The sequence below is a fragment of the Condylura cristata genome, unplaced genomic scaffold (genome assembly GCF_000260355.1).
Source record: "Condylura cristata isolate star-nosed mole 26May11 unplaced genomic scaffold, ConCri1.0 scaffold00039, whole genome shotgun sequence".
Taxonomy (NCBI): Eukaryota; Metazoa; Chordata; class Mammalia; order Eulipotyphla; family Talpidae; genus Condylura; species Condylura cristata.
Window position 1 is genome coordinate 4134206 of NW_004567140.1, and position 11243 is coordinate 4145448.

Below are 11243 nucleotides of genomic sequence, written 5' to 3' on the forward strand. Positions count from 1 at the left end.
ATCTCCTAAATGGGCTGTTGTAGGTGCTGGTGATGCAGCGAGGAACAAAACCAAACTCTGGTCCTCTGGGAGCTTACATTTTAGAAGGAAAAACAAGCTACAGGAGTGTGATAACGACTTATCATAATTTGAGGTGATGAGTGTTAGGAGGGAAAATAGGTCGGGCCAGGACATGGGAGGGACACGGGAGTGTGTTCTCTTAGCCAGGGCATGCTGGAAGCATCCCTAAAGAGGCCGCGTTTGAGCAGAGACCTGACAAAAAGTTAAGGAATAGGCCGAGCAGGTGTTTGGGGCAAAGGTTCTGGGCAAATGGGTAGCAAGTGCAAAGGTCATAGGGCAGGAGCAAGCAAGAGCCTTGGTGGCGGGAGATGAGGCCAAGCCACAGCCAGGTTCTGGTCATATGGCAACTTGAAAGTCCCAGTCAGGTGTTTGGGTTTAAGGTGAGAGAGAATTGAGGCAAATGGTAAGATCTAGACCGGAAGAGCTAAGACTTGGGAGTGGCGGGGGTGGGGGGGAGGGTGGTAAGAAGAAGCTGGGACCAGTCAGGTCCAGTTCTCGTGGGCCAGGTAGGAGACGATGGTGCGACTTGACTGTCATTGGAAGGTAGCGCCAACTGATTCTGCGGGTGGGCTGGATGCAGGGGTGAGAGGAGGGGAGCCTGGTACTTGCAAGGATTGGGCCTGAGTGCCCAGGGTTGTAGGGATGCCATCTGCTGGGCTGTTTCAGACGAGGGGACGAGTAAGGTTCTCTTTGACCTGACCCCAAGCCCTTTGGCCTGGAAGAGTCCCCCGGGTGGACAAGCGGGTGTCCTGTGGCAGGGCACAGTCAGAACAAACCCTAAAGTGAGCAGACCCCCTGCTAAAACCACCCATACTAGAACTTTCTAAACCACGGTCTTCCCTTTCATTCTTGTCTTGGGAAAAAAAAGTGGAGAAACAGGTTCAGAGAGTCACATGGCTTGGCCAGCACCTCAGGGGGGTCGTGGTCCCCCACTGCTGGGCTGTGCTGTCCCGCTGCCTCACCCGGGCCAGTGCTCTGAGGTGCTTGTATCTTCACTGAGAACTCCTGACAACAAAATGCCTTCACAGAGAGGAATGAATTTATAATAGTGGGATCTCAAACACACTGACAGGCTGTCAGGGGAGGTATTTTTAGGCTGGGCCCCGGGAAACATCTTAGCCCTCCTGAAATACTGCTCAGGGAGAAGGCCGCTCCACGGGCCTCCGTGTGAAGTACAGATGAGGGGGAGCCAGGCCTTGCCCTGTCTCTCAGATTCCCAGCAGCCAGCACGAGCTGAGCCTGCTTTCCCACCAGGGAGTGTTTACCTCCCCAAAAAACCACTCTCTCAAAAGATAAGCTCAGCCCCCCACGGAAGGCACCATCCAACTGCCCACAATTACCTCGCACCACACAAGAAAAATGCATCCCTTTCTGCCCATCGCTTTACAGAGCCTCTTCCAGTAAGCAGATTTGAGTTGGGGTCCAGGCCCCCAGTCATGAGTCTTGCATGCATTTATTTCAAATCTTTTTTGGTTTTGTTTTTCTGATGTCTCATTCTGCTGGTTTTTTCCCTCAGTCTTTTTCTAGACTCCTTGTCTTGTATAGACGGGCATCAGCTTGGGGATTTTTTTTTTTTTCTGTGAATCTATCAGTGGCTTTGTCCCCAAGGGAAGCCACAGGCCCTTAGGAAGAGCATCTTGACATCTTTCAAGCAGAGTGAGACATCCGTGAGCTCTGGCTTCCGAATCTCCTCCCAGCTCCCAGCAGCCCAGATACCTTCCCTGCTAACACGGTTTGACATCAGACTTAACACACAGTTGTCATTTCTGAGACTAATTTTTTTAGACCTAAACCACCAGGGTGTTTTGTTTGTTTGTTTGTGTGGTAGGTTTGGCCTCTATTTGTATTCAGCATCTAAATCCAAGCCCTGTGGTAAGACGTGGCCCTTCTTCCAACACACATACGTGCAGAAATGCTCACTCGTTGCCGAATTTCCTGAGCCCCAGCAAGGAGCAGATGCTTTGTGACTTAGCGACAAGTTTATTCTCATTTAGAATAAACGCCACCTCCTTGACCTGCTTTAGTGGGTGGGAGGAACTGTTTTTCCCTCCAGGTTTTTTTCACGCTAGTTTTAGAATTTTCCCTTTTGACCTGGGGAAGGCCTGACAGGTGTAGAACATGAGTGAGGAATATCTCGAAAGGTCCCCTAGGTGGGAAGACTTCCAGGAAATCGTCTTCTCTTTGCTCAGTGTTCCCCAAAACTTCCTCCCTGAACAGCCCCACCCAAAGCTCTGTCGATGCCTCTGACTCTCGAAATGGCTATTTACAGAATCATTTCCTTCACATTCTGTCACCATCTATTTTTTTCTTTAAGATTTATTATATTTATGCATACAAGAATTGGGGTCTAGGCCAGAAGTATGGGGTGGGGGTGAGAGGATTCACTGGAGACAGAGTGGGGAGCAGACCAGGTGGATCTACCGAAATCCGCCCCTGTGGATCACTCCTTAGCGCTAGGGAGCAAACTCGTGCTGCAGGGGCTGCCGATATGGTCATAGTGCTGTGCTTTAACCCGTGGTGCCACCAGAGAGGCCATGTCACCATCTCTTTGCTGGGAAGAGGAATATCTGTGCTGCTACTATAGGTGAAAAACTGGTATATCCTGTCGCCCATGGAAGACGATGAGAAAAAACCAATTGATTCCGTGGAGCTTGGGCTCCCTCTGGGTCTCCAGGGGTCCCTGGACATTCCCCAGCCCCAGCCCGCCTGCTTTGCAAGCTGCCCCCAAATTATGAAGGCCACCTGAGCATCTCTTCACCCCACCTGCACAACCTCAACCACCTGACCGCACTTAGGAAGGCAGCCACTGACCAGTCACAGATAGGGAAACCGAGGCCCCAAGACACAGCAACTGGCTCAAGTCGCCCAGCTGGTTGGCCACAGAGCTGGGGTGGGGGCGGGGGCCCTTTGTTATTAAATCCCTTGCCTGCTGGTCCTCCCAGGGACACCCCACAGGCCGATGGAAATGGCAGGCACCTCCCAAATCTGCTCAGCTCCTTCCTTCCTTCCGTCTTGAATCTGCCTCTGGTCTGTGGAGCGAAGGGGCCACAGCCAACAAGACTCTTACTCTGCTCTTGGTCCCTCGAAGGACTCTGGGCCCCTCCTCTCCTTCCTGGGGGAGGTCCCCTTCTTCGGAGGGCTGGTAGGTTTGAGTTTGAGGAGGTGGGTGCCGACCCCCTTGAGGAGTCTCGGCACCTCATGTTCCCTTTCTCACAAGCTGGGGTTCTCACAAGCTGGGGTTCCCGCCCTCCTCCCCTCCTTCCTGAGCACCCCCGACAGGCATTGTGGTAATTTTGTTGGGGGCGGGCAAGTGGGAGTGCGGGGGCTGATGGGGCCCCAGCTAGTCTGTCACTCAGTTACCGTCTCTTCCCCAACTGTGTCCCACACCCTCTCTTTGCTCTGAGGTGGGAGCCTCCAGCAAGGCCTGTGATCCCCAGGTGGGCCCCCACCTGCCGAGAAGGCCTGCCCTGACCCCCGTGGCCCTCGGGACACCTGCGTGGCATCCGGCCCGCCAGTCTGTCCGCAGCCCCCAACCACGGGTGTCTAGAAGGGTCTCGGCACTCAAATTCAAAGCGCCTCTGACGGAAGTCACCCCTCCACTCCCACCCAGCCCTCACCCAACCCAGGTCAGCCGCTCTTGCTTTCCTTCCTCCAGTCACCCAGCGGAGGGGCTGTGGAGCCCCCTGGGCCCCCCCTTCCGCCATGCCTCACATGCATCCCGCGCCAAGGGGCACGGGCCCCTTCTGAGGCCTCCTTCCATTGTTGCCTACGAGATGGGGCCTCTGTGACTGTGGCAGGGCCACCCTCAGCCCCCTGCCCTGTCAGCCCATAGCACCCATAGAGCCCAAAGCCAGGGTGCCTTGGGTGTCACTTAAGGCAGATGAAAATAAATCTGGGTCCTTACTTGTATTTTCCCATAAAAATATGAATTGTGGGCCCTCCCTGGTGGCGCAGCGGGTTAAAGCACAGCATTCAGAAGCTAAAGCCACTTCAGCATGAGTGACCTGGAGGTGACCCACAGGGCGTGGCAGACCTCTCCTGACAGCCCGCTGCTCCCCTCAGCAGTGGACTTCGTCCATCTGCCTGTTCTGCTCCCTGCTCTGTCTCTGGTGAATCCCCTAACTGCTCGTGCAACTCTGGCTTGTACCCCAAGTCTGTATGCATAAATAAATAAATCTTAAAATATATATATATGAATTGGCCCTCCCTGGTGGTGCAATTGGTTAGGACACAGCACTGCAAGCTGGCCGCAGCCAGCATGAGTTCGATCCCCGCCCTGGAGGTGACCCCCATGGCGTGGCAGACCTCTCCTGACTGGCCCGCTGTTGCCCTCAACAGTGTACAATTGCCTGATCTTCTCCCCACTCTGTCTCTGGTGAATCCTCTCACCACTCCTGCATCTCTGGCCTGTACCCCAGTTCTGTATGCATAAATAAATAAATCACTTTTAAAAATACAAATTTTGAAACAATTCTAAGGTCAGACAGATGTGAATTCAAATCCCGAATGCATTCTGTTATCTTGGGAGTATTAGGGGACCTGGCTAAATGACTTAAAAACCCAGAGGACCTGCGGTGATTGGAAGCTGAGCTCTAGCATCAGGCTGTTCCATAGCCTGCTGTGCAACCCTGGGGTGTTGCTTAACCTCTCTGATATCCAAAGCCTTCCTCCACAAAACAGGGAAAATAACAACACCTGTCTGAGAGGTGAAGATTAAATGGGATCGTGTAAGTAGAACCCTCCAAAGCACAGGGCCAAGGCTCCATTATTACTTAACACATCTGGTTTCAGATGATTGAAAATGACTTCATCAGAGAATTTCTAAAATTGCATCATGCTTTCCCCACTTCTTAATCACTTTACACTGTTTTGCTGACCTGCCACGGTTAAGATGTCTACAGTTAAAAAAACTAAGTAAATAAAATGCTTATTTTAAGAATCACTCTTCAGAACATTATTTCATTACTTAAAGTTTCTGCTGACTCATCTGTTCCTTGGTAACTGAATCTTTCTTTACCAATAACTTTAATTACATCAATCACTCATTCCCAAAACTGCTGAATAATGAAATCTCCCCGAGGTGACACCATGGACGTCTATCACGCAAGCAGAGACTTGTGGAAGAAGAACAGGTTCTTCTGCCTTGTCTTTTCTTTTCTTTTTTTTAATAGCCATCAGTAATTCAAACAGATTCAGATTTTGCTTTCGTGATACACAAGCTGTCTATCTAGCTCTGTATCAATGTATAATGAGGAGCCTTCGTAGCAGAAAGAACAGCAATTCATAACTTCTTGAATGGAATGGAAAGGAATTTGTTTCATCTTCTGACATTTCTGAGTCACGGGGGCCCATGTCTCCAGCCTGGGGATAAAATCAGTGAGGGCTGAGCACTGCAACACCAATTTTTTTGTTAAAAGCTGCTACTCACGTCATGTAAGGGTAGCATATTTTATAAACTATATTCGTTACCTTCTGAGTGCTTCGTAGATGTCAGTTATTATACTAACTTTATTTATTTACATGCATATCTGCTTTTACCTACATGACCTCACTAGAACATTGACAAGTGGCTCCTCTATGGGTGTGGCATTCTTCCCATTGGACAGATAAGGAAACTGAGGGACTGAACAGTTCTTGCCTAAGTGGCTGTCTGTGAGCTGGAGCCTGGACCTGTCTCTTGGATGGAATAAGGAGGAAGCTCTGGATATCTGCTGCTTTTGCCATCTGCTCTTTTTTTTTTTTTTAAGATTTTATTTATGTATGCAGTACGGGGGTATAGGCCAGAGTTGCAGGGGCGGTGAGAGGATTCACCAGAGACAGAGAGGGGAGCAGAACAGGCCGACTGACGAAGTACACTGCTGAGGGGAGCAGCGGGCAGGTCAGGAGAGGTCTGCCATGCCATGTGGGTCAGCTCCGGGGCTGGGGATTGAACTGGCATTGAAGTGGCTGCAGCCAGCTTGCAGTGCTGCGTCCTAACCCATTGCACCACCAGGGAGGGCTGGCATCTGCTCTTTCTCTGGCTATCCAAGGTTCAGTGTTATGAGGAGTGAAATATTTGTTAAGCTGGCAGGGTTACCTGGTGCTACAGGGAAGCAGAGCTCCTGGATTCACAACTTGGTGGGAGGAGTAGGGGCTGCCCGCAGTGAGAAAACCCTGCCCCGAAGTGCACTCTCCTGTTCCTCCTGGTAGGACTTTCTGTCTCCAGACTCTCCCCTCTTTCCTTTCTTTAATCTTATTAGCCAGAGACAGTGCCAGTATAATAATAACAATCATCTGAATATTAACCAGAGGCCGTAGCCAGGGGGAGCTACAGCAGGTCATAGAGCGGGAGAGAACCAATGCCAAAGCTGCACATCAAAAAGAGCAGAACCTCAGCCCCTCAGCCGGCCCGTGGCCCTTTCTCCCTGACCCCTCACGAAGACGTGCGCTCGGATCGTACTGCCTGAACAGCCCAGCGCCGTCCACTCCAGTCACCTCTAAACCCATTTGCCCTCGGGAGATTGGGTTGAAGTGCTTCCAGGGCTTTCCAGGGCGTTCAGTGGCCCCAGCCACACCACTTTCTCTCCACAGAGGTGGGGGCAGCACTGTTGAGCCAGAGGCCTCACCATGCACAGGCTCTGGGCTCAGGGAACACTGGGCTGCCTCCCGGCTCTGCCCCAGCCCTGCTGTGTGGCCTCAGGCAAGAGGCTGAACCTCTCTGGGCCTCAGGTCCCCCCACTCCCAGCAGAGAATGATGACAATGTCCTTGGAGTCTTCTAGAAAACCCCTCATCGAGCCTAAAGCCAGCCTGCTTGCCCGTTCTGTACTGAGCACTCCAGGAGGACTGGGAGCAAGATGAGTCCCACAGCTTCCCCTCCCGTGGGCCTGGACGTGGACTTCCGTCTTGTGTGGCGAGTAGGTCCCCGCAAACCGTGGTGGGGTTCTGAGCTGCACGGCCTGTTTGTCTTGAGCCTGTGCGGGCTGGGTCCTTCCTAGGGCAATGCTGTGCCTTCGAATCTCGGAGGGCAACCCTCAGGCCTGCCTTCTTCCCCTTTGACTTAGCTATTGAGGGACCTTTATGCTTCCACGCTGAGATGAGTGCAGCCACTGTTTAGATCACGCACCTCTGCTCCCCTCTCTACACCTGCCAGGCACCGAGTCTGAAATGAGCGGAGGGAGAGTGCCTGGCTGGTGGCCTGAGATGCAGCTGAGCAAGGGTTAGAGGGCGTCAGGTCCCTTCAGCATCTATCTCTGGCACCCAGCCGTCAGTCCTGAGGTGCACCTAGAGTCCAGGTATCTGCTGTGGGTGGTGGGATGGAAGGAAGCCCGATTCCTGTCTCCCCCACTTCCCCTCTACATGTCCCACCTTAGCCAATGGAACCATCTCAAAACACAAGAGTCAGTTTTGGCTTTTCCCCATCCTCTCCAAATTGCCCCCTCCAGTTACTAAGTCTGGATTCAGTTTGGTGGACTCAGTGTTCTCTATTTCTCCCCTGAGTTCCTGCTTCTCTTCATGCTAACGGTGATCTCTGTCATCCAGGACACTGTCAGCCCTCACCTCCTCCGTGACCCCGTGCTAGATGGTTTCCCACCGGAGGTAGACTGCATATGTGGTAATACAATTCCACTCCCTCAAATGTTTAATGTCTCTCCATGCCCAGATACAAGGCTCAAACTCCTAAGTATGATGATGATCCCTTAGGTTTTTTTTAAAGATTTATTTATGCATATAGAACTGGGGTACAGGCCAGAGGTGCAGGGGCGGCGAGAGGCTTCACCAGCGACAGAGTGGGGAGCAGAACAGGCAGATCGATGAAGTACACTGCTGAGGGGAGCAGCGGGTGGGTCAGGAGAGGTCCGCTGTGCCCATGGGTCACCTCCGGGGCAGGCGGGGATCGAACTCATGCGGAAGTGGGTTTAGATTCTCAGTGCTGTGCTTTGACCCGCTGCGCCACCAGGGAGGGCCCTGATCCCTTAAGTTTTATGCTCTAAACATGTAAGACTTTCTATGTAGTGTCCTGCCTCTGGACCTTTGCTCACGCTGTTCTTTCTGCCTAGCAAGTTCCCATTCTTCCTCTTTCCCCCTGCAGTCAAGAGAAAGGTCTGGGGTTGACCGGTTTGGAGACAGCAGCTGTCTCTTTTCCCTCAGTGCTTTGCACTTCTTTATAGAGAGAGGTATGAAGTTGTACCCCCAAATTACGTCAATGCAAAAATTGTCATATTAATAACACTTTAGAATAAAAATAAAAGAAGGTGGAAGCATGAGTTAAAAGCCCACTTACTATTTGGGTGACCTTGGGTACTTCATTCACTCCTGGACTTCAGTTTTTCCATCTGTAAAATGGGACACAATCATCATAATAGCCCATGCCAGGTGGATACCTTAAAAATTAATGAATGGGGCCCTCCCTGGTGGCGCAGTGGGTTAAAGCACAGCACCTGAGAATCTAAACCCACTTCCGCATGAGTTCGATTCCCGCCTGCCCCAGAGGTGACCACATGGCGCGGCAGACCTCTCCTGACCCGCCCACTGCTCCCCTCAGCAGTGGACTTCGTCTATCTGCCTGTTCTGTTCCCCACTCTGTCTCTGGTGAAGCCTCTCACCGCCCCTGAGCCTCTGGCCTGTACCCCAGTTCTGTATGCACAAATAAATAAATCTTTAAAGAGAAAAAATAAAGTTAACGAATGGGTGAGGATGTGGAGAAAGCGGAAGCCCTCTCTATTGCTCTGAGGCTTATAAATTGTAGCCATTTGGAAAGCAGGCTGGACCTTTTAAAATAAAAATTCCTCTGAATGCCTATACTCGCTCTTGATTCGGCACTATTTCTGACAATAAAATTTCATTTCTAATGTGCCAAAAATAAATAAATAAAATAAAAATTCCAAAATACCATATAATCTAGCCATTCCAGTCTGGGATATCTATCCAAATAGAACAGCATTCACTCAAATATTATAGATTCCAAATTTATATGGGTAGATCCAAAATTACATGTTCGTTGAGGCATTGCTTCCAACAGCTAAGATGTGGATGCCACCTAAGTGCCCATCAGCTGAAGTGCCCATCAGTTGATGAGGAAGTAAGAAAATGTGGTACATATATACCCAGTAGAATACAATGCAACTGTGAAGACAGAGAAAAATGGCCACTTGTAGCAAAATAGAAGGAAATTGAGGGGGTTGTGTATAGCAAAAATAGAAAGATGAAGACCAGTATTGGATGGTTTCACTTATAGAGAACATAAGGAATGTAACAAACACAACAGATGAACCAGCAAAGCAAAACTCAACTATCAATCTATTTGCTAACCAAATTGAGGTTACCAGAGGAAGGGAAGCAGGATGGGAAATGGGGCAAGTAGAGTGTCAAGAGAGTGGTGGGTAAATGCTTTTGCTTTCTTTTCATTATTCTTCTTTTCTTCCCCAAAAATGTTTAAAGTCCTCAATTGCTATGAGATCATTCCAGGCAAATCTCACAGAGGAATAAGGCAGAAGTCTCAGTCCTAACCTGCAGGAACGTCAGTGAAATCAGATCATGGCACCATGGTGGACAGCTCCTTATGAACTGTTATTTTTTTTTCCAGAAAGAACCCCAACTCAATTGGGGGGGGCAGTGTTCCCAACCCTAGGAGATGAACCATTTATGTCTAGGCCAGTTGTAATGATTTCATTCTCTTCTGCCTGATACTTAGTCTCCCAGACTCCCTTGCAGCTAGATGGCCACATGGTTGAAGCTGGCCTACGAGATACCAACAGAAACCTACTAAAGTGCCTTTTCTTTTTTAAAATGAGGCATGGTAGTCAAAAAGCAGTGATGCTTAATCTCATTTTGCTTTTTTTCTTAAAGCAGAGGATCTCCCATTTTGTGGATTTGGGAAATCTTATGGAATCCTAATGTAACAAACACAGCTCAATTGCTCCAATTGAAAATGTAATTGAAGAGTGCAGGAACTCCAACTTTGGCTTCACAGCTGCAGAAGCACAAAACCACTTAGAAAGAGGCTGGGTTGGAACATGTCTACATAATGTGATGGACATGTATGATTTTGTGCATGTTTTTGGATACTTATTCTGGTCTAGCATTGTGAATTTCCCTCAGGAACCATCCTGGCCTTCTCCTGTGTTCATATGCTTTTAATGAAGTTATTCAATTCTGGTTCCCAGGCTAGGAATATGATTTAGTTCTGGATACGGTGATTAGTTCAGAAATGTGCACATGACTCGATTCAGTCCAGTGAGATTGAGTCCTAGGACAACTGAAGAGAGGTAGAGTCTTTCTTTTCCTGTTGAACTTGAACCCTACGTCTGTGAAACCTGAGAACAGAGTCCACACAAAAGGAACGGAGTCAAGAGATGGAAAGAGAGTGGATCTTGAAGACTTTGGGCCATGGGATTAAGCTTTACCTAAGGATAGACAAACCTACTGCTGGAGTTTTGGTTTTGTGAGTCAATAAATTCCTTTTGGTTGATGTAATTTGTGTTCTACCTCTTGTTTTTGTAACCAAAGGATTCCAGATTAGTGCAGATCCTTTACCGGCCCATGTCGTGGGACCCTCCAACAGGTAGACATCACAATTGATGGCAAACTTTCTAGTTTTCCTACTCCTGGGTGTTACTGAAATGTGATCTGTGACTTCTCTTGTCAATGATATGTGCATAGAAGTGATATGTGTTAATGGGAGGGGAGCTCTTTAAAAAATCAATAAATGATTTGCCACTCTCTGTCTTTCCTTTGTATAACAATGTTCCAGATGGTGGAGGCTCTATCAGCCTGGGTCCCAGACTGAGGACAACGTGGAGCAGAGACCCCTGCTGACCCTCAGTGGAGATGTACCGTGAGCAAGAAATAAACCTTTGTTTCCAGCCACTCAGGTCTTGGGTCATTTGTTACAACAACATACCTTAGCCTGTCCTGAATAATTTCCACCTGTTCTTCTTCCCCTTCTTTATGCTTCCTTCTCTTTCTCTCTGCCATTACTTCCCTGATCTGCATAGTAGTCATATAACTTTTCTTAACTTACCTTCTGTCAACAGACTGTTTCAAAGTTTCCATAATCGTTCATCTCCTGGTATGAACATGAAGTGATCTGACATGGACATTGGCAGGAGATAACCAACCTGGACTGACAGAGCCATGTCCTTGGCATCACTACCAGTGTCAATCTGTCAGACAGCTGTCAGTCTGTCATCCTTCCCCATCACTG

General features: G+C 49.4%; 1 protein-coding gene across 1 annotated transcript in view; it reads left to right on the forward strand.

The window, feature by feature from the left end:
• Nucleotides 1-10855, forward strand: part of IRX5 (iroquois homeobox 5) — a 19419-nt gene extending 8564 nt beyond the window's left edge. Inside the window, exon 3 of the mRNA XM_004693567.2 lies at nt 10791-10855. Coding sequence (XP_004693624.2) covers nt 10791-10855 — 65 coding nt within the window. The remainder of the gene's footprint in view (nt 1-10790) is intronic.
• The last annotated feature ends 388 nt before the right edge of the window (nt 10856-11243 follow it).